General features: G+C 36.1%; 1 protein-coding gene across 1 annotated transcript; it reads left to right on the top strand.

Moving 5' to 3' along the window:
• Positions 1–56: 56 nt before the first annotated feature.
• LOC140146059 (N-alpha-acetyltransferase 40-like) lies at positions 57–21731 on the top strand. The gene is made up of 8 exons (XM_072167801.1): positions 57–203; positions 4757–4801; positions 8098–8201; positions 8556–8651; positions 12335–12493; positions 14460–14543; positions 16591–16668; positions 18267–21731. The coding sequence occupies exons 1-8, from the start codon at positions 198–200 to the stop codon at positions 18430–18432; spliced, it is 738 nt and encodes a 245-aa protein (XP_072023902.1). The 5' UTR covers positions 57–197; the 3' UTR covers positions 18433–21731.
• Positions 21732–25008: the final 3277 nt, after the last annotated feature.

The following is a 25008-nucleotide window of genomic DNA, read 5'->3' as shown; positions in this document are numbered from 1 at the left end:
TGCAAATGAATAGTATTTACCAGGGCGCCACGATAATGGTGTTAGGCTAGATGAACTCGTGTCGCACCAGTGGAGAAAAATGTAAAAACCTGGCACGAACAAACCAACATTTCGCGCCATTTCGAAGTTTTCCCGAACACAGAGACTGATTTGTTTACAAAGGATCTCCAAGTTTAGAGCTTTACAATTCAGCAAATATGGGGGTAAGATTTGATTGACACATGTCATTATCTTAATTTTGCAATTTTGAGTTCATTTTCATTTGATGTGTTCTTCCAACCATGTTTTCACTGCATTTGAGTGGACAATTTCCATCGTACACATGTTGTAAATGTAAGCTTATCATCATGATCATGATCATCACTGATCATGTTTATTCGGATTATTTATACAATGTTCGTCGACTTGCAAATCATGGTGGGTGAAATTCATGAATTGCATTTGCAATACATGAATATCATGCATGCCATATGAATGATGCACTATTTTGCAGAGGAAAGACCTTTCGGCTTTCGCACTAGCCGACCGATCGCGTAAAAAAGAACTAAGTCTACATACATCGAATGTATGGAGCCGGTATACGCGATGCCAGTCTAAGTTAGGGACAGGCATAAAATTTCAAATTAATTCTATTAACATGAATTGTTGTTTATTGGAAGAGAGAACTTCTCAGACCAGAGACACCAAAACCAATCTTCTACTGTATTGCTAAGTGAAGTTATGACGAAATTACTGTCAGAACATTGGGCCATTTTCTCTGTCTGATAAGACTTAACCATATGTGACTCCTCGCCACAACTGAGCCCGGATGTCGCCAATCATCATTTTGAGATATTCAACCAAAATATTCTGCTTGAAATTAGCTTTAAAATGATGTATATCATGTCTATAGTACTTGACATTTAAGTAGTGAAAAATCAATAAAACAGTCAATAAATCCTTTCTTTCCTATTGTTTATTGTTAAGTTCGATGGAGCATATCTCAATCAGGCCGTTGCAACTTCTATACTAGCGCAATACAAAAAGATGGCGACAGCGTCGGCTTCCCCTGTGTATTACCCTGTGCGATTATGCGATAGCCTACAGAAAACTGCAGAAAAATGCTGCTGCCATCTACGATAGACTGCGTAGTGCTGTGGAGACTTATGCTAATGACAGAAAAATGCTGCTGCCATCTACGTCCACATGTTGCAAGCGTGACGATCGCTGACCTCACATCGACGATCAGAGTTGCAATTCCATCGCACTTCGTGCTCTATTCTTTATTCCATGTCTCAATAGTGGCACTGGCGACATCCGGGCTCAGTTGTGGCGAGGAGTCACATATAGGAGTGCATGGGGGGGGGACTTGATAATTTTTGTGCCCCCCTGTCAATTTTTTGTTTTCATTGTAATTTTATCTAATTTTTGTTGAATATTATGTATGTTATCATTTCCAACACATCTGTGAAATTTTGTATGAAAATTCAATTTTTAAGGTGGTAAAAAAGTGCTTTCTCCCAGCAAATAAGTAAACTGGAATTGTTATGTGAAAAGGATGAAAGTTTTGTCAAACCATGTTTCCCTTTTGTCAGAAGATGAATTTTGGGTCAAAATAGAATTTTTCCCCCAAAATGCCCCTTTTTTGACCAAAACGGTGATTTTCACCAAGGCATATATCTCACAGAAAAAAATATTGTTGCATTCTGCTTCCTAAAGCATCGAATCTGTTGTCAATGCAAACTAGAGCATCTGAAAACACCAAAAATGGTGTTTTCAGTGGCACAAAATGGCACAGATTTACATAGGGCTTTATTATCAAGTAAAATAAATAGCGCCCTCGCTCAGATGTGCCTGTCCCTATCTAAGATTGACCAGTGATTGCGAATGATGAGGATGAGTACTAGTATAGTCTTGTCAGCAAGACTTTATCATAAACATAATGACATCTACGGACCCATAGAGAGTATGGTTACAGTTACTGGAACTAAGTACTAGTATAGTTCACCACGTAAACTTGTATGGCTCAAAATTCGGACCGCTTGCCAATAAGTTTACTGTCACTGCGTATTTTGAAATTGTTGACGTTTTGAACTAATAATCCCCGATTTCCGGTCGATTATTTTAGCTGTGTCACGTCACATGCATGTAGCCTTGATCAAGTCTTTCTCCTTACTTTTTCTCCATTCATGCTATTCTTAGGACCCATGGTCGAAGTATCATAATACTGTAACTGGATTCCCTCAGATTTTAGTCCAGTCAGAATTTTTGTGTAGGGCGCAACATGAGCTAGGGAGGAAGTATACCTTGTGGGCATGTGCATTTTGCTCAAACACTAGGCCCCTGCAGTGCACAGTATGCCTGGGGTAAAGTATGATAAGAAAGTCCACTATTCTAGCAATTCAAATGTCAAATAGATTTTCACAAAGTTATGATGGTAAATAATTATTTTGAAAGAATAGATATTATTATTCAAGGTTTATTAGAAAAAATGCACTTCGCAGCCAAAGGCTGAATTACATACATTGCACATAAAAAAATACATAAGCTAAATAATAAATGGCATATAAATTGACAATATTTTAAAACAAAGACACTTCAAATGCAAATAACCTTCCTTGCTCGCTCATACAAGCTGCCACTCACATACACAACTGCAACACACATTCACACCCACTTACACCCATCACACTCACCAAATATCACCAATAAATAATTGACCAACTACCAAAATTAGTACAACAAACAATATATGCAAAGAGATTGACTTTCCTCACCTCACAACCACACAACCACACACCCAACACGTCACACACACCCACACACCCCCATCCAAACTTAAATTTCATTTAAAAATTTAGTTTTTTCCAGAAAAAATCGGCGAAAATCAAGACTTTTTTTTCTCAAAATGCCATGAAAAGGTCGGGAACAAAAAAAAAAAAAAAAATCACATTTCGCATTTGTTTTTAAATTTCTTGTGATCTTTGAGACAAACCTTTTTTTTTTTTTTTTTTTTTGGCCTAACATGAATATTGATTAAAAAGCTGTCACGTAGAACCATGTGCTTCTATTGTCGAATTTGCCATCAAGATTTCATATGGAAACAGGTCAGACCCAGAACAGGATCATGTCAGAAATTAATATTTTGTTCTGGGTCTGATTATTCGGACTAAGCCTAGCCTAACTTCAGTAAAAAAAACATGATCGCCGATATCGATGTGATGTGGGACTTGCATAAATGATTCTGGTGGTACGAATAAAGAGCTATCCAAAGACAGTGTACATGGATATATGGCATGGAAGATAGAGCTGTCAAAAATTAAATATTTCAAAACAAGGATAACTGCACCCATTTATGAAAATTCACACAAACCCATCATTTTCAAAATACACTGAAACCCCAGATCCCTAATGTTTACTTACTTTTGTTCAGCAAAAACCAATTTCCAGCAAGTCAAATTCTGTAATTGTACATGTAGTCTCCATGTTTACATTTTGTGGACTGTAAATACCTGTTTCCAAATATTCCACCCAAAGTGTTAAGTGTTAGACACATGTGGGGAAATTAACATTAGAAGTCATGACACGCATGAAGTATACTCATTTTGACCACACATACATGTAGTAGATTAGGCTATTCTTTAATCCTACACAATGTGGTATATTTTAAGCATCAGAGTTGGCAACTCTTTCTCATGCCAAGGTTAAATTGATGACATGTGATTGGCCGATTTACCAAATATATCATAACATATAGACTTAAAACAAGCTCATGAGCTCCTCCCTGTAACCATGCTGTAGCACATGCCTGTATTACAGTTCAGTGAATAGAAATTTCCAATGCCAACGTATTGAAAAGCAGCTGCTCAGTGAAGTGCATCAAATTTATTTTTTTTAAAGACACTCACTAATTCATATTCGATCCCTTGATCATGTTGGGAAATAACGACGAGTAGTAACCTTGAAAGCACGCCCTCAATTTAGCTGAGACCACTGACCTCTCAGAGCGGTAATGGTGAACTAGTATGTCCGATAGGCACCAGTGATTTGTTTTTTACAGAAAGTCTAATAATTTGATAATGGAATGACCTTTCGCAATAGTAATGTCGAAATTAGGAATTGGTGTCAATAATACGACGGTAGTGTATCACATGAATTTAATACGATATCTAGCCAGTGATTAAGCGACTGAAAACCTTTGACCACTGACCTGACCTACAGCACGTGAAGCGCCATATTCGTTTGTTTTTATTTCCTCGTGTGATAATAAATATCATTCAATCTATAGTTATCGGACGTACAAAGTGACACGTGGATGCACGGCGTTTATAGCACTTGTACATTTTATTGCACTGATATGTAACTTGCTGAATTACGTGTACAGGCCCATTAGAAGAGTTTAGGTCTATCAAAAGAATGATTGAATGATTTTGGAGATTATCAAGGGCTGTGTAATAATTCTGAGCTGGGGGGGGGGGTTGTGCACACATTCATGGTACGCCGGCCTATTAAATAAAATGCTCTAAAAAGGCTTAGGATAACAGAGTATGCATCCGGAAACGCTTAAATATGCAAATTGTCTTTTGAACAAAACCAAATTCTTCGCCTGTTATGGTCAATAATGAGTAAAAAATGGTTTTGTTCAAAAGAAATGTTTCTTACTGTAAGCCTATATCCACCAATCTGATGAATCTATTTAGTCATTTAAGGTTTGCGGGATCAATAATGTCTTTGATTGTGACTTATCTTGTTCTTTGAATCTATTGTTTTTTTTCAGAGAAAATCAGCCAAAGGAAAAGAAAAGAAGATGAAGAGAAAAGAGGTAAGTAGAAATTACAGGGTTGTCACAAGCCCAAGTTGAGTGCCACTATTACCCCCTCCCACCGACAAAACCCAAAATGACAAAAATTGGCACTTTTTGCAGGTATTTTGTGCTAAATTTGTTAATTTGGCCTGCCTGAAATTCAATTTACTTGACAGGAAAACACCTGTCTGGGACATGTGTTAGCAGTCTAAACGCAGGACAACCGATCTTTTGTTCTGCTTAGTCGCGCTAAAAGTCGATCGATACATGTTAAATCAACACAATTCCGAGATACACCTTTTGCTATGAAATTTATTTTCTCGGTCAAATATAAAGCAAAATTTTTTTTTCTTCAGTAATGTCAAATAAAAACATAGTGCTTGGATGAACATTTTTTTAAAATCCTGGTGTTAAAATTAAGCATCAAATTGTGTCTTTTAGTGTGATATTTTTGATTTTTATAGGCCTTTAGTTAAGCCTGTGAGCTTTTTACAGAATTCATTTTTAGCGTCTCAAACTAATATAGTTTGCTAAAGAAAGATATTTCCCACCTCTGTAAAGCACATCGTGTGGGTCTATATATTATAGTTTTGTCAGAATTTCCGTTTTTATTTTCCCTTTTCCCCTTCATGCTCCGAAAATGTCAAACTTAGTACTTTACCTCGAGAGCAACCAGCAGAAATAATCGATATTTCAATTGTTGTCAACCCAGGTCCCTTTTCCATTGAAAACCAGGATTGCCTGACCAGCGATTTGGTAGCCCAAATCCCCAATTCTGGTAAATGAGGTGGATTTTGGAAATTTGCTCCCGTGATAGCCTGCAATTTCAATTTATAGGGGCTATGGATTCCATGATTATGAAAACCATTTTGTTTGTTTGTTTGTTTGTTTATTTATTTACCTAGGATGAGGTCCATGGGAAAATCCACTGTCCAAACCTAGAAAAATTTGCGTGTTATTAGAGTGGATTTTAATTTTCTGTCCCTCCTATCTCCAGGTGAATTTTGAATGACCCCCCCCCCCCATCGCGGGTTGGCATTTTCATTACACCCTTCAGACTTGCGTTCGGGTTTGTGTAGGCCTATTTGTCATAATTTAGCGCTATAGGACCTACTTTCTAAATGTATATAGCTATAGCCGTGCTATATAAATATTATAAGGTACCGGTATGTAATATTATGTAGGCCTATGGGGGTGGGGTGGGTACTCAACACATTTTAACCATGACTTACAATGCAAGGCTCATTGTAACCATAAATGATTTTTCCTTTAGGTCATTATAATAGGTTGTTATAAACTTCCGTGTTTAACCTTGTATTGTTTTGGCTGCTTCATTATGACTTTCGGTGGGTTTAAGCAATTTCAAACAAACACAAACAAAAGGCACTATACCGAAACACTAGGTAATTTCTTTGCTATATTGAAGTTCTGGCAAAACTGTATCCAGGCCGGGCACCCAGAGATATCGATCCACAATGCTAGTATTTTACGCGTGGATTTGAAATTTTCTCAGCTGGTAGTCAAAAATTATGGAATCAAAACGGAAATTCTGACAAAACTATAATATATAGACCCACACGATGTGCTTTACAGAGGTGGGAAATATCTTTCTTTAGCAAACTATATTAGTTTGAGACGCTAAAAATGAATTCTGTAAAAAGCTCACGGCGAACTAAAGGCCTATAAAAATCAAAAATATCACACTAAAAGACACAATTTGATGCTTAATTTTAACACCAGGATTTTAAAAAAATTTTTCATCCAAGCACTATGTTTTTATTTGACATTACTGAAGAAGAAAAAAATTTTGCTTTATATTTGACCGAGAAAATAAATTTCATAGCAAAAGGTGTATCTCGAATTGTGTTGATTTTAACATGTATCGATCGGCGTTTAGCGCGACTAAGCAGAACAAAAGATCGGTTGTCCTGCGTTTAAACTGTTAGTGCGCTACCAATTGATGAAACTGCATTTAACAACAACAAAATTTGTTGTGCCATGAACGATCGAGTGAATGTTACGGGGCAGTGTATGTCACTGCAAATTAAAGTTTTACATGTGGATGTGAACAATTGTAGGCTTGGGCCTAGATTTTTGATATATTAACTAAATTCTGTACGTGCTGGTCGGTAGAAAGCTTAATTTGATTGAGAAACCCTGAGAACTTATTTAACATGCATTCTTAAACGGAGAATAATCTTAAGGGCTGGGGTATGAACGTTTGGACAGTATTTATTTTGGGACATTAGAGCACATCAGACATATCGAATTGCATTCTGATTAAGAAGAATGTCATTCTGATATCAAATAATTTTGATTTTTTGAAATTCGCAATTTAATGCACATTTTATGGCAAATCATTAAAAATTGATATTTTTGATATTTAACAGTACTTGAAGTAAACTTTATATATCTAATGATTTATACTTAAAGTGTATGTAGGTGGGGTAAAAAGCCGACGATCAATTGACAATTTTGACCTTTCGTATTGAAGGTATGGATTTTTTCCCAAAACACCAAACAAAAATAAGGTCTTTTTGGGAAAAAATCCATATCTTCAATATGAAAGGTCAAAATTTTCAATTGACCGTCGGCTTTTTCTCCCTGCTACATACACTTTAAGAGTATATCATTAGATTTATATAAGTTACTTCGAGGACTGTTATATATCAAAAATTTGAAAAATATCAAATTTGTATTATATTGTGATTTTCAAAAAATGACAATTATTTGATATCAGAAAGACATGCTTCGTATTCAGAATGCAATTCGATAGGTCTGAGGTGCTCTCATGTCCCACAAAAAATACTGTCGAAACGCAATAAACGCTCATTTTAGATCCCGTAACAATCCAATTGGTATCCTGAGCCGTGTTATACAGCTTGCTTGAGATATGCGCGTACTATGTATGATGACTATGGCGGCTTGTGAACAAGGTTCACAGTTTTTGGTGTCCAGGACGCTTTTTGAACTCAACGGACCCGGAAAAAGTAAGATTACCTAACCTAAATGGGTTTTAGTAGCCTGTGCTTGGGCCCAGAAAAAATCCCATCCAAGAAATAGTCAATATCATCATAGATCGTCATTGTGCGGAATGTGCGGTAACCCAGCTCAGTCGGCTCACAGCCCGTAAGTGCAATTTGGACCCACAAAAATCAATTTGGGACCCACAAATTTCAACTAAAAATGGATCTGAATGGGTCCAGGCTCCAGCATAAATAAAAATGGACCCGGTTATTTGATAGCAAATTGTTAACCCTTCCTGTGAAACATATTTTTTGGTCCTTAGTAATCCATTTTCATTTGTCTTTCAGGAGAAGGCTAAGATCCTTGCAGCCATGAAGGTAGTAGAAGCAGCAGACAAGCTTGAGGACCCTATGGCTACCTTGCTGCCATTTAAGAAGTTCAACAGGAATGGGTAAGATTTGGATAAACATGATTTTTTTATCTTCCTGGCTTCAGCCATAAGGCAACAGAGAAAAAACCCTATTCTATGGGCCTAACTGACCCAGATTTTCATCATTCTGGACAAGGAGGAACGCTGGTTTGAAAGGGGTGTGCGCGAAGCCGTCTGGGAGAGCGTCAAAAGCCTGTCGCTGAACAGAACAGGAGGACTACGCTTTCAACTCTCGCACGCGTGGGACCAGGCATTGAAAGGAATTGATCGCCGTCTCTCACTTGACCAATCAGCCTAATTCAGTCCAGTATTTGATTTATTTCTGTACTCTTGAAGTTGGACTAGTTTGCGTATCTCCTTTTTTTTTAATTGCAGGTTAACGTTGTCAATAGAATGCAGTCGAGTCACAGATATGGATAAGGACTCGATAGACTGGGCTTTCAATCTTACCAAGGCTAACATGCAAACATTGTAAGTATAGGGCAGACTCATCATAATTGATTAGTAACTTTTTCATTTCACTGATGCCGTAACTAACCCTATATGTGAAATGCCACAGCATGAAGCGACTGCAAGAGCAAGCATATCCCATCAGATGTTCTGAACTTGTCCAAGGGCAAACCCACTAAAAACTTGCTAATTGTTATGAACTCCCGTCGTAAAAGCCTTTCCCACAATATGATCGATATCGCGACATGGAAAACCTTGGCAATGCTCACCCTTAGCTGACATACTATAAATAGCCATAGTCGCAAGCGCCGTACATGGTTCTCTCTTTGCTTCGCCTTCACCCGTATTATGTCAATAAGTTACAGGGACTGATAAAGCGGCATGATGTTGGCTACATCCAACTCGTATACTTGCGTAGTGTGATGAGAAGTTATAAATCAATAAATGATTTCACATTTCATCTAAATATTGTGTATTTCATCACTAATAATCAGTTAGTGGAGTGCAGCCTTAATGTTATGTGACAACGCAATATAATTTGAAAGTGTATCCAGTTTCACACATAGCACTGGGATTTCCTAGTGACAAATGGCAGAAAAAGCATAAAAGTGGTGGAGGTTCTGACTTTGTAAATAAAAAGGGTACCTTGGTAAAAAGGTGCCAAAAAATAAAAAAATAAATGGTGGGGGTTTGACCCCTCTGCCAACAGTAGCAATCCCTCCCTACATGGTCATTTTCACGGTAAAGGGTGTAACTTTGGATTTTTAACATTTTGATCCGTAGTTTTCTAATAAAGCCACAGAATTCCATGATTTTTGGCCACATAAGTCATCTAGTTAGCAGCTACCTTGGGTAGCATAATCATCTTCAGGAGTTACTGCGTTCAGTTTTAGCAGGCTTAAATGTACCTAATATTGCCATTTTGAAAAACTATAAAAACAGTAACATTTTTGTAAAAACCTGCGTTTTCTTCAGTTAGTTCATGGATAATTTTTCTTATCCTGAAAGTACGGTCATATGTTCAGTAAACACTGCCACATTAAATTTAATTGTGAACAGCCCTGTATTTTTGAGAATCGGACTTCGAGATTTGTCGTTTCGGAGGCTTCATTTTCCGTTAACAATTGTTAACAAACTTTGTGGGTATAACTTTGGTTCATAATTCTTGGTTATTTCTTCACTTCTTCTTGATTCATAACAGTTGATATCTTAACTTGAAATGGGTAACAAAAATTAGTCGATTTGCAAGCTTTCAAAATTTTTATAAAATCTTGACTTCAAAGAGCCGTTTTCCGTTAACTTTTTGAAGCCTCCGAAACAAACTGTTCAGCAAGCTTGGGCAAATATAAATAAAAGAGCTCATCCAATCTATTTATCAAAATGTAGCAAAGTAGATCTTCAAATCACTTCTTTTTAAATTGTGGAGATATATATCACCGTTTGAAAATGGGACCCAATACAAACTTTCCGTTAACAATTGAAGCCTCCGAAACAAATGAAGCCTCCGCAACAACAATAAGATTAATTATCATCTATGCATATCTAAATTGGTGTTTCATACTGATATCTGCATTGTAATTGTTACTTGATATGTGCAGAATGTCATAAATTAAAAAAATTGTTGATGTTATGGTTAATGTTTGAAAAATATACTGATACCCAAAAAGCCTGTTTCGGAGGCTTCACATGCAAAAAACACCATATACTTAACAAATGGGTGAAAAAGTTAACATGCTATAAATCTACAATATCTGCCACATAGAATCATTGATTCAATACACACAAGAAAATAACAGCTTAGATGATCCCAACAGTGTTGTTTTCAAAAAAATACTTCTGCAATGTTTAACCATTGTTAACATGAAGCCTCCGAAACAATAAAAATGACTTGCTGTGATAATTTAATTTTGTCACAACTGAAATTCAATACTTAGAAGCAAAGCATGAAAATTGGTAATTGTGATATTTTTACCTATTTTTTCATGTCAACTTGTAGTAGTTAGCCAAATATTTTACTTTTATGATCACCTGTGTTGTTAACTGAAGCCTCCGAAACACAAATCGCTTGAATTGCCAATTCTAAAAATAACTCCAATTTCTGTGAAACTTGGCTGGGAGGTTCCTTTCATCAAGTAGTATTTGTACATGAAGTTAGACATTCAAATTATTTTAGAAACCCAATTAAAACTTAAAAAATATGTTTAAGATTGGGAAATTTCCATTGCAAATGACCCTTGATGTTAAAAATTTTCAAAATTGCAATTACAAACATAGCAAAACATGGTATAAAATTTAACTTATATCTGTTGACTTACTTTGGAATGGGATTTCACATGTATTCCAGCTTTCATGTCATAATTTTCTGAGCTTATGTAAAATACATTTTTCTTAGATTTTAACCAAAATGTTATGGAAATGTCCATTTTTTTTTATCAGAAATCAAAAGGTTTAAGCCTTGAAACATTATTTTACTGGAATTTGAGTTGCTTCTATGCATGATTACAGTAAACAGAAACATATTTAAGTGGTTTGAAATTTTGACCCAAAAAATCAAAAGTTACACCCTTTACTGTGAAAATGACCACATCACACACTGAGGTCATTGTGGATATAGTGTCTGAAATAAGGAAAATATGAAGTTGTCCCGAGGATAACTGAAGCATAAATCTGCTTGTCCTCAAAACATTTTGGTTGTCCCCAAAATGTGTCATATTTTTGAGTGCAAAAATCAAATTTGTTCGATGACTTTTGTTCTGGAAATTCCGTAGCCACAAATTGCTAAACCTGTGCAAGCTTCAAAATTCGCCTTTCTGATCATGCTGATCTCAAAGCACTGCCACCATTGGGAAACTCAGTGAAGTGATTAATAAAAAAATTTCAGAAATGAACATGCTGAACAAGTGAACATCACATCATATTATAAATGCTATGTGCTAGCAGTGGTCTATAACTCTTGCTTTTAAAGGATACAAATTAGAAGTCAAAATTTAACGTCAATTGCAAGTTTTATATTTTATAAATCATGATTTTGGAGGTAAAATATAGTGGTTGTCCAGGGGATAAGTACATGTACATAGCTCAATATGGTTGTCCCCAGTGATTTTTGGACAAGAGGATTTTTCCTGCCCAAGCAGCAATTCCTGCTTTTTTGTTGTCCAAATTTCCGCATTTTTATTTATTTTTCGCCCGTTTGGGAGAATTTTTGTCATATTTTATGCGTTTTTTCTGCTTTTTCCTGTTTTGTCATGGAAATCTATTCTCATGCCTGAATTATCAATAACCTCTGTGTGTGTGCATGTATCATGTAATGAGTAATTAAGGGCTCATATTGAAATACCCTACCACGTTTTCACACAGAAAGAAGGCTAAGCGCGCGCCTCAGGAAAGCTTGGTCATAAAACGGATGGATTATATGCATCAGTGATACACCCTGCCCAGGATTTTAACAAAAGAAGGCTAGCACAGGAAAGCTGCAGGATGGCGCACACCTTCCTGTGTAAGGGAATTTCAATTTGAGCCCTAACTTAAGATGCACAATGTATATTATGGTGTGATATGCAGAGGTTATGAATAGCTTCCATGTTTCGTAAAGATATCTGCAAAGTTTGCAACTCATCATTCAATCCAAATAAGTTTATTTCTTAATTTATACCGTACTTATTTATTTTTCAGTTTTAATTGTTGTTGTTTTTTTGTCACAACAGATATGAACAGAGCAATTGGGGTTGGACAGAAAGGGAAAAAAGGGAAGAAATGGAGCATGATAAAGCATGGTACCTGGTTGCTAAGGACCAAGATGGCTGCCACCAGGGATTTGCACAGTTCAGATTCGATATGGATTTTGATGATGAAGTCTTATACTGGTGAGTCACACGTCTTGAAGTAGTGTAAACTTACAAGGTGGGCGACAACTAAGCACCATCAATAAATTGGTAATAATTGTGACCTATCATCACATCACTTTGCGACTGGCATTATTGGTAGATAACAATGAAAGAAGATGAGAAAATAAAAAGAAATTTGAGCATATTTTGCCTCATAAACAATTTTACTGTATCTGATTTCAACAAGTAAGGTAAGGTGTCACTTTAAAGCTAAAAACAGCAGTTTATCCTAGTATGTCATTTTCATTTCTGCCGTGAAGTGGTCGGTTTTGATGTGATGGGTCACATCTATATAAATAAAAGGAAGTCGCTAAATCTTGTCCAGAAGCAGGCTCCGAGATGCTTTCCCTTTCAGCTCTGATTTATTCGTACATTGATCGGGTACATATCGCCATTAAACCATCTGACGTTTATTTTTGCAAAACTATTCAATCACTATGGAAATAACAAAAAAATTGGTCGGTTGCTAGGCCGTTGAGGTCAATAACCTTATGGGTCAGGTCATGACAGCAAACGCGTCAAACGGCACCATGGTTTTACGCGCATTGCGGCGCATGGTATGGACGCACTTAATGTTGGCTTACCGCGCGTAGGCCCCCAGACAATGTGACCATCTTTTTGAATGGCCACGAAGCACCATTGTGTCGCGCGCCGTGCAACCGGCTGTGTCCTCTCAGAATTGGAAACTTGATCAAAGCAAAGGCCTTGAAGCTATTTCGTGGGGATCATTGGGTGTAAGCTGATGACAAGGGGGTGGTCATTGGGTCACAGATTTGCAAAAAAATCCACTTTTCAGAGGGAATTTTAAAATGTAGCCAACAGCGTCGTTCAACTGTAAATTCAGTATAGCCCTAAGGTTAAATGTTAGGGGGTGGGTGAGCCCACTGATGACAAGGGGGTGGTCATTGGGTCACAGATTTGCAAAAAAATCCACTTTTCAGAGGGAATTTTAAAATGTAGCCAACAGCGTCGTTCAACTGTAAATTCAGTATAGCCCTAAGGTTAAATGTTAGGGGGTGGGTGAGCCCACTTTAAGGGGAACTTGAAAGTCCACATTTTGGAAATTCTGCGGCCCCCGCAAATAAATCCTGACTATAATGTAGGCCTAGCTATTAACAACACGGGCTCGCTTAAAATGTTTTGCTGCAACTTTTAAACATGTTGCTTACATGTTTTATACCATTATAACCCGAAATTGAAACGTTTTCTAGCAACCTCTTCTGACATAAATGTTTTATGTTTGTTGGGATAAAGTTAAAATCAACCATTTTGTCACGAGCTTTTTCAAAAGAAATCTGAGGGATTGAGTGTAATAACATTATCACAGGTCTGGATATTCACTTAAAGTTTAGCTTCTTTAACATGACAGGAGCTAACATAAAAAATTATGATTATCAAGCTAACATGATCATTACTATATACTGGATGAATAATCTACACCAAGACACCATGATTATCATCACCGTTTATCCATGTTTACCAACCACTCCCGTTTACTAACCGCTCCCGTTTACTCAACTAGCGGGGACCCGCGCGAAGCGCGGGTCTCCCGCTAGTTATTAGTAAATCAACTATCCAATGATATCACTTTCAGAGTGTTATCGATTAGACATTCATAACCTCATTAATATACGGGACTCATGCGATCCAGTTTAATATTTCACAATAGATCGCAAAGTGCGTAATCGTTCATTGAGGTACATTACGTCAGTATACGACACACGTTGCACTTATCAATAAAGGAAATTAAAATGGGAGAAATGCATGATGGGAAGTGTAAGATATCTATTCTGCATTCATAGTTACTTATTCAGAACATGAACAGGATAAATATTCCATATGCAGGTTACACGTCTCATGTTATTTTGCTCTGCTCCACCCCACCATTCCAACTCCCTTGGGCATAATATTTAATCAATGGTGTTGTTTTTGTTTATTTTTTCAGCTATGAAATTCAAATTTTGAATGAAGTAAGAAGGAAAGGCCTAGGCAAGTTTCTCATGCAGATACTAGAACTAATAGCACACAAGTAAGTGAAACTTAGATAGTTTACAGTGGGAACTCCAATTGAATGAACGCAGCTTTCATATTTCTGTATTCGATCCAACCGCGATCGTATTTTGTGTATTTCAAACTACAAGGCGAACACACGACCTTGGATACAATACTAACCAATCACAAATGCGTTGGCATGGTTGGGTTCACTTACCCATGCACAGTCGCACATGCTGGCGCATATCACGCAGTGTTTGCAAAAAAAAATCAGGCTTTGTTCATTCAATTGGGATTTCCACTGTAGTTATTCCACACAGGTGTCGACTGCAGACGACAAGTTACATTTTTTTTTTGTACGCTTCCATAACTATATTTGGAATCAGCATGAAAAATGTATTAAAATGAGTACAAACAACTGATAAAAACACATGTAGGCAGGCAAATATTTAAAAGTAACACAGAAAGCTCATAAACAATAACACACAACTTTTAATCAATCATTCAACATATTTTTTGTCTCGTCAAAATGAAAAAGTTTTGAATTTGGTATTTTGGTATGCCACATTGCAGTTTTATACACTAGTGAGCAATGAAAACCTATGCCTTTAATGTCTTAATATGTTACTTATTACCAAATCTGGTCTTGTTACACTCAGGAAATCATTTTTTGTAAGTTAATAATTTGTTTTGAGATGAAAAAAGTGAACTATTCATCACTTTTAGTTTTTGCCATTTTTTGCCGGTGGTTAAAAGCGTGTTTTTTTCACCTGCAGCAAAAACCTGTGAACCCTGGAAAATCTATTGGAACTTAAAACTGCAATTTACAGACAAAAAAGTATAAGTATTACAGGTGCTTAGCTAGATTGACAACCTTATCCTCACCACTTTACATATATTTCCTTTAGGGGCAGTCCATAATTTTAGCCATTTACACTTACGTTACAAAGCGTCGTAACTTTTACCCCCTCCCTCCCTCGAAGTTACGTTACAAATAAAATGGCGAAGGATTTCCGTAGGCCTACTCCTAAAAGCAAAATTGAGATGATGTGTTGGGGTTATGGTTAGATTTTAGGTTAAAGGTTCGATTCGGTTTAGGGTTAGGTTATATTAGTGTTCCAGGAGGACAGTTGGTTCTGGGTTAATGTTTTTAGTTGAGAAATGCTTTAAAAAACTTCCTTTTTAAACCATATTTTCATGAAAACAAAAGCCATCAATAAATTAACATAGCTTAAAATGCAGATCTGAACTAAAATGGCTAATGCACTCCAAAATCTGCTGAACATCCTATAGGCTACTCTCTTCCACGGAGAACCCCGGGATCACATCATATATAGGGGGCCAAGGGGGCATCCCTTTGGCATGTTTGGTGTATGTTCTTGCAATTAAACTATGGCTTTCATGTCTTTTGTTGCAACAGTGACGATCCATACTAGAGCCTCATTGCTGCCATTGATCCTAGCGCAGATCGAAAATACCCTTTTTAAAGTATTTTGGTATGAATTAAATTAAGCATATTAATGTAAAATAGGACCACTGTGCATATTAGACTCAAAATTGAAGAGAAAATCATTGTTTTCTTGGCATGTTATAAAAATTGTTAAAACGAATTGAACAATTTTAGGTCAATTGGTTATAACTTATGAATAAAATATTGGAAAATACCATACTTTTTCATTTTTTTTATTGCTCAAACAAATCACCATTTTTCTTACGTACACATGCCCAGAATGTTTACCCCTCCCTCCCTCTTACGTACGCTTTGTACGCAAGTGAAAATGGCGAAAATTATGGACGACCCCTTAGATGGTATGGACAAAAACACAGCAGCTTGTTGGTCACCACCCTGGAAGTCATGTACTGTCCTATGGGCCACAAGGACATACATTTTTGCTAGAATCCCATATTGCTGGAGTCATTTAACTCAAAACGTGAAATAAGAATGTTTCGGGATGGGCCTCAATGTGAAGTAGAAAACACATTGTCTTACAATCGGACCATAATCTAGTCACATACCTTTAATAGGTAAACTTTTAAATTGAAAGTTCTAACACTCAGTATGTCGATCTATTTTGCCTCATTAGGACTCAAATGAAGAAAGTCATGTGTACAGTGTTCCAGAACAACAAAACAGCTACAGCATTCTTCACCAAAAACCTCAAGTAAGTGATATTATGTGCAAATAATGTAGTTTCTGAAGTTTGTTTGGCTTATAATTGGTGAAAATTATTTGGTTTTTGTTACTGTGCACTTCAAGAAAGTCCCAACTTACACTCACATAAATTCACATAAGCATGCATCAGTCACACATTACGCAACGCACAATCCTATATTAGCACACTGTGTTATGAGACTTAATTTTGTCACTAATTATAAGCCAAACATAATGTGAAAAAAATAAATTAACCGAAATATAGTTCAGTTTTAAAATTAGGATTTTTTTCCAACTTGTGTCCTTAAGGATACTTGCAGAGGTTTGCACATGCAGCACTTGGCATATTTGGCACAAAGTGTTACAAGCAATGAATGCAAACAAGCACATACTTTAAACAGTAATTACAATAGACCAGCGCCCTCCATGGTATGGATGTCATTTCGTGACCTTTGACACAACAACTAACTTCGTCTTCTGTTTTCCCTGTCTATCAGTAATGTATGTTTCCTTAAAAATGAAGAGCGCATAGCAAAGTAATCCAGAGGTACACTATTTTGCCTCCATGAGCAGGGTTGTAGCTAGACCAAGTTGAGTGTCGGCTAATTTTACTATCAAATTAGAGTGCTGGCTCAGGGGGACAATCTTTTTTGCGAACATGAGGGATTGGGGAATAGGATAGGGGGTAGACCCAAAAAATAAATTTTAGTTTTTTTATTCTTTTTATGATGAATAAATCATTTGTGGGGGGGGGAAATTTTTTTAAAAATAATAATTTTTTTTAGTGCTGGTTACCCTTGACCGGCGTGGCTACAACCCTGTCCATGAGTGACAAACAAGTCAAGCATGACAAATTCAGTACTCTTTGGCCCATTCAAATTTAGCAGTTTTGAGTGGTACCTAGGAAAAATATGGGGTAGGCCTAATTTGGTGAAAATTTTGTCAAGAATTTCAGTGTTTCAATATTGGTATCATTACGTGACAATATTGTGCCAAACTTGTACCACCACAAAATCATACAAACTTATTTGAATGTAATGTGATATTTTGCTACAGCTGAACTGGGATCTATCGGGAAAATTGCTGTTTGAGAGTGACCCGATCCCACGAAATGTGCGTAAAGTCGAAAGTTGGGAGTTTCGAGACGTTCCTACTGTTGCTGTTCTTTGCTTGATGACATGTATTGGCAGTGGTATGTCCTTTGTGAATGGGGACAGAATTGAATACAAAGTACAGCATATACATGTATTATGTCCACATTCACAAAGGACATACCACAGACTATGCAGGTGTCGTCAAAGAAAGAACAGCAACGCAACAATAATTGGAAGGTCTCAAAGCCACAAACTTGTAACTTTACACTCATTTTGTGGGAACAGGTCATCGATTACTTTTTGTGTAAAAATATTTTTTCTATAATGTTTATTAAATTTTAAAACACAAAAAGTTTGTAATCTTGATTATAATATTTGTTTTTATTAATTTTATTAAAACATTTGAAACGATATTTTGTAAGCACCTAAAAGCAATTTTCCTATAGAGTTCAGCAGTACCAAATGCAATAGGAATTAGTAATGATGATATCGCATATTCTTATTTACTTAACAGGTACGTCATAGATGAGACATCGCCAAGCGAGTATGACCCCATGAACCCAGAAGACTATGATTACGAAATACTGAGCAAACCAATCGCAAAGAAAGAGAAAGTTGTCTCAAAAGAAGACGAAGAGAACAAAGCAGCCTTTAAGACTGCCGTAGAAGCACTTAGTTGATCATTTGCCTTTCTTTACTTTGTTCATACTATGAGCCACCATACTCGCATTACCAATGGCACAGCCCATTAACTCCCTCAAGGCGTGTGTGCCAACTGCAGATGACAAGTTTAAAAAAAAAAATCAGAATTGTAAATTTTCATGACCATTTTTGGAATCAGCATGAAAAATACATTAAAATGAGTACAAACAAGCCCAGTTTTGTTTCAGTGGTTCTTGAGATTGGTCTTGATATTTTGAGAAAATATCTCAAAACTTGGACCTTTTGTGTTGAAGCCTATGACTAGCATGCAGTGCTTTAACTTCCAGTTAACAGTTACAGCTCTGAAATTGACCTAATGAAGTTTAGTTTTTGTACACAACACATTCAAAGGTCAATTTGTGCCTGTACAGACATAGAGAGATTCATGAACTGTGGCCTGTAAGATGAGGTTTTGTTTTTTCCAAGGGAACAATTGCAGATTATTATTTTTCTGCAAAAGTGATCAAGTATAAAATATAAATTCAGCTTTATGAATGACTAACAATGGTAAGTTCTCAGCTTCTCAAGTGGGTATTTTTAGCAACCTGACACACATTTGTATTGGTCCGTTCAAGCATTGAAGTGCTTCTAACTTTTTAAAACATAGTACCTCTGGTCCTAGTACAAGTAAAAACGGTTACTATGGCCAGAGTTCTAGGTCTAACCCCAACAAACATTGTAGTACTGGGCTAATAAAGTTCAATACTGGACACCTCTTTTGGGCCAATAAATGTTTGCACATCGGCGTTGAATTGGGCCAGTACTGGTGCTAAGCTGGACAAATTTATATTTTGTGGCTGAACATGCCAGTTTGTGGGTAAGAGTGTGGGAGTCATGAAAGAGTAAGAGAGAAAGGGGAAAAAGGGATAGCAAGCTTAAAATGGTAATTTTCACTTGTCCAGACCAACGCCGGTGTGCAAAAACATGAATTGGCCCAATTACGGGGTTTGCTGGGACCCGTCATGTTAAATGTCAGATGTTGTCTTAATTATAGAAAAATTGTTAAATCTGTGTACCTTGTGGAACATTCAACTATGCTTGTTACTCCGCGACTAATCATGCTAACTACACGAGCGTACAACGCTACTCTATGTGTCCATATTAGCGAGGCTATCTGCGTACAACAGCTTACTACGCACAGCCACGCAAAGAGTATGTTCCACGATGTACACAAATTAAGTAATTTTTGTATAGATTGTTGTCTTTCTTGCCATTTAGATGATTTATTAGCATATTTGCATGCTTGGTCCTATTATTTCAAAGTATAGACCATAAAGACATGGATGGTCAACTGTATTGTAATTCTATAGAAAATGTCTCATGCTGAAGCTATGTGCATCTCAATCAAATATGTTGTTAGCATCTTGTTTAAAAAGGTGGCATTGTACATTTACAGGGGTAATGTGAAAGCACTCATTTCAGTAAGAAATGTGTGGTACAAAAGCAGTGAAAAGGCACATAATCATTGTATTAGAAGCCCGGGGTTAAATTTTACTGGGATAATAAGATAAATATGAGCTTTCTTCTGATACAAAAATGTCAGTTTTGATTGGCCTGGATTATGCACTTTCAGTTTCTCATGCGTTTGAATGGGAATTGTATTGCGTACTTTCCACATGTTTGGGGAGCACATTTCTTCAATATTTTGACAAGTTGACGTTGAATATTCTATTCTATATTGTTTGGCAATATTGTCTTTTACCAATAGTACATCCAAAGTTGTAATTTTGTGTTTTTGATCGCAAAGATCTGATATTTTTATTCTTGATTCAAATTATGCACCCTTCACAAGGGTGCAGAACTTTGATGATAATTTTGCTTTTTTGGACACTTAAATACATTTGATCCATAATTTTGTTTCAACCGAGGCTCAAATTAGCAAGCACAATAAGGTGGGTACCAATTTTTTATACCATTGACCAAATTTTGACATTTTTTAAATATCTGATCTTTGCACATCTTTAAGTGTGCATTTCCCATAGACAGACAAAATGGCGAGAGCCAGTCCATAATATACATAGGCACTGCATATATAGGACTGGCAAGCCAGTCTAGTTTTGATGGAAGAAAAATGGGGGATGAGGTCGTCGATTGGGTCACACCTTTACTTCATAGGGTGAAACACTGATTGTCCAGTTAAACTAGAGTACGACAAAGTACCTGTGACAAAAAACATTTACTGAAGTTTTATATTATAAAAAATTTATAGTGTAACCTGTAAATAGATAGTAAAGTAAGAATAGTTTGTGTGGGTAAAGGGTGTGGGTGTGAGTTTGATAAAATACCATTAAAAAAAACTTGTGTGAAGTTAATGAATACTTACATGATTGTACTTAGGGGTTTTTGTGTATGTAAATGGAATTGGTAAGTGGATGTCAAGTTGGTGGTATATATTACTAGTCATTGATAGAAATAAACTTGGAATTTTGCATTTGATGTAACTTTTGAGGTGATTTGTATGTTTGAAGGTGAAAAACTAACCATAGGGCATGCTGTTATTCATTTTAATCATCACAACAAATCATAAACCATTTCCGAGTTTGATTGACAGGTACCTCTGCAAATGACTAGAAACCAGGGATTCCCACAAAATGAGCGTAAAGTCGCAAATTGTTATTTTCGAGACCTGGCTGCTGAGTTTGTTTGATGCACATCAATTCATGTATTAGCACGCCGATCGTTATTGAGCGGCGCTAATACAGCTGAAACGTTTAAATAAGTCGTATAACTAAAGACGAATAGCGATATACACACAGTTTATACGTCAATGATTGAATGATACACATGCACAAGATGTGTTGGCCTAGTCATCACTCAATTGGTGAACGTGCTGAATAAAACCGAGATCCCCATGTTTATTTTAAAACTTAATTTTACTGTAAATTAGAGCACTTCAGGCTTAGTCTCTCACATGGTGTTTTAGTACACCATTGGGCATTACAATCATGCAAACAGTAGAAATTCAAGAAAAATTGAAGGCATTGCTGTGGAGCAAATCACACATGAAATATAAACAAAATGGCAAAATTACAGGTTATGTGTTAGTGACAATGACTCATTACTGTTGCATGATGGGAAGGTTTGAGTAGGTTTTAATTGAGCACTAAATGGCTATCAGCCAGTTGGTTTCAATTTTGACAGCCTGGCAGCAACATTGTTAGCCATTGGCTGTCAGGATAATGCTCAAGTGCATTCCTGAAATGGGGTACTTAAAATGTGTAAATGTGAACTTTTTCAAGGTATAGAGTGAATAAAAAAAATCACAAAATATTAGAAATTGTTGCTTGTTTTATGATAATCTTTGTTGTCTCTGTCATAGAATACATATGGTATCAGTGGTATAAATACCGAGGGATGGTTTCTCTAGCCAGGGATATGAGGTACAGCTCAACTGATCATACTTTGCCTACATTCGACCTTGCATGATTTTTGAGTTGACATAGTCATGAAAATAACTATAGATACTTGACAAGACCATTAGTAGCCCAGTTCTGAACCTTTTCATTGATCATTCATAACAATAGGTATCTGATGGATCAGTGAAGATAAGAAGGGATTATAATATATCCGTAACCTTGATATTATAGTACATCTCGAGGAAAAAGTGCAATGGACATGTTTTCATTTTATGTTTCAAATATCCACGCATGAAAATTGAGTATTTAACCCAAAAATGAAAATGGAACAATTTATTGGAAATCTGTTTTAACAGATTTTTTGACATCTTTTTCTGCACTGTATTATACCTAAATTAAGAAATTTGATAAATATTCAAAGAAAATATAGGTCATCCAAAAAATTGTGATTTTTACACATTTTGGGGCAAAAAAGGAAAAATAAGCAAAAAATATCAAAATCTGTCTAACAGTTTCATTCATCAAGTCATAACAAACGGCCTACATGCTTAATTTCTAATAAAATATTGAAATTGTGAAAAATATAGGTATTTATTGATTTTCATGTTTTTTCTTGCAAATATGCTAATAATATGCAAATTATGAAATTGCAAAATAAAGTTTCTACATAGCATACATCTTTCAAGTATGATGTTCAAAATGACAGACATCAAAAAGAGATTCGATGAAATGTAAAGGTGTAGTAACAATTTTGGCATGGACTGTCTGGTTAGGCAAAGTACGGTAAGTTGAGCTGTATAAATGTGACACGATCTGGTTCATGGGGATCAAAGGAGGCAATTTTGAAAATTGAGTTAAAGGAGTATTTCGTGATCCTAGCATCCTCTATTTATGTCATTTTTCATTAGATATCCACGAAAAAAACCTATTCCCAAAATTTTAGTTGATTCCGATTTTGCGTTCGCGAGTTATGCATGATTATGTGTATTACACTGCTCCATAGACAATGCATTGTAATTTCGTTCTGGTGCACCAGAACGAAATTCAAATTTCACGATATCTTTGCTAAACGAATTAATCTGCAAGAAATATTTTGTACATAAACATTATGTAGCCAGAGGTTTCCAGTGATATAAAAATCTCAACTTTTTTTGAGAAAAGTGGGGGATGAGGCTGTGGATCACGAAATGCCCCTTTAATATAATTATTTTATATATAATTATTTTATACAAACATTAGGCTATTATACTGAAACCACCAAAGGTCTAGCATAGTTCTGAAGTTTTGTGTGTTCTGACTGGACTTACTATTTTAACTTTCACATCCTATCCTGGATGTTTCTTCAAGCGATTGGTTTAGTGACCATGACGGGGTCACAGAACTCAGTCGTAGAGGGACCTTTTGGATAGCAGAACTGTAGGGCCCCGCCAAGTTGTGGCGCAGATCTCTGTTCTGTTCAGTTCACCAATTGCCGCCGAGAAATCAGTTGCCTTGAAGAAACATCCAGGATAGAATGTCAAACATTGCCAGTTAAAAATAGTAAGTCCAGTTGAACAGATTTTAATTATCAACCTTTGATATTTGTATACAGCCATATACCTGGATGACTGACAAATGTCTCTACATTATGAAAAAATAACTGAAAGAAATCAATTCCAAACTTTTTTTGTTATTTGTATTTTTGGTATTTTTTCAAGAACTTTTTATATGTTTAAAAAATAAATCTGTTACAAAAAGTTTCTCGACTCATTTCATTTCCAAAAATATATAGTTCTCGTATTATAAACTTCAGAAATAATGAAGTTGGAAAAGGTCCATGTACTTTTCCCCTTTTTTGAACAAATTAAATGTGCTGCTATCTACAGTAGATAGCAATGCTAGATAGCTAATATTGGAACAAAGATGTTGATATTTTTGCTTATTTTTCCTTTTTTGCCCCAAAATGTGTAAAAATCACAATTTTTTGGATGACCTATATTTTCTTTGAATATTTATCAAATTTCTTAATTTAGGTATAATACAGTGCAGAAAAAGATGTCAAAAAATCTGTTAAAACAGATTTCCAATAAATTGTTCCATTTTCATTTTGGGTTAAATACTCAATTTTCATCTTGCTGGATATTTGAAACATAAAATGAAAACATGTCCATTGCACTTTTTCCTCGAGATGTACTATAATATCAAGGTTACGGATATATTATAATCCCTTCTTATCTTCACGGATCCATCAGATACCTATTGTTATGAATGATCAATGAAAAGGTTCAGAACTGGGCTACTAATGGTCTTGTCAAGTATCTATAGTTATTTTCATGACTGTGTCAACTCAAAAATCATGCAAGGTCGAATGTAGGCAAAGTATGATCAGTTGAGCTGTACCTCATATCCTAGGCTAGAGAAACCATCCCTCGGTATTTATACCACTGATACCATATGTATTCTATGACAGAGACAACAAAGATTATCATAAAACAAGCAACAATTTCTAATATTTTGTGATTTTTTTTATTCACTCTATACCTTGAAAAAGTTCACATTTACACATTTTAAGTACCCCATTTCAGGAATGCACTTGAGCATTATCCTGACAGCCAATGGCTAACAATGTTGCTGCCAGGCTGTCAAAATTGAATCCAACTGGCTGATAGCCATTTAGTGCTCAATTAAAACCTACTCAAACCTTCCCATCATGCAACAGTAATGAGTCATTGTCACTAACACATAACCTGTAATTTTGCCATTTTGTTTATATTTCATGTGTGATTTGCTCCACAGCAATGACTTCAATTTTTCTTGAATTTCTACTGTTTGCATGATTGTAATGCCCAATGGTGTACTAAAACACCATGTGAGAGACTAAGCCTGAAGTGCTCTAATTTACAGTAAAATTAAGTTTTAAAATAAACATGGGGATCTTGGTTTTATTCACCACGTTCACCAATTGAGTGATGACTAGGCTGACACATCTTGTGCATGTGTATCATTGAATCATTGACGTATAAACTGTGTGTATATCGCTATTCGTCTTTAGTTATACGACTTATTTAAACGTTTCAGCTGTATGTAGCGCCGCTCAATAACGATCGGCGAGCTAATACATGAATTTATGAGCATCAAACAAACAACATCAAACTCGGCAGCCAGGTCCTGAAAATAACAATTTGCGACTTTACGCTCATTTTGTGGGAATAACACCCT

Source organism: Amphiura filiformis, chromosome 2 (genome assembly GCF_039555335.1).
Source record: "Amphiura filiformis chromosome 2, Afil_fr2py, whole genome shotgun sequence".
Taxonomy (NCBI): domain Eukaryota; kingdom Metazoa; phylum Echinodermata; class Ophiuroidea; order Amphilepidida; family Amphiuridae; genus Amphiura; species Amphiura filiformis.
Note: the sequence above shows the minus strand (reverse complement) of the source record. Positions and strands in the feature narration are given on the sequence as shown.

Coding starts and splice junctions, on each gene's coding strand:
- LOC140146059 (XM_072167801.1), top strand. Junction 8,652..12,334: donor AAGGCTAACATGCAAACATT/GTAAGTATAGGG, acceptor TTGTCACAACAG/ATATGAACAGAGCAATTGGG. Junction 14,544..16,590: donor CTAGAACTAATAGCACACAA/GTAAGTGAAACT, acceptor TTGCCTCATTAG/GACTCAAATGAAGAAAGTCA.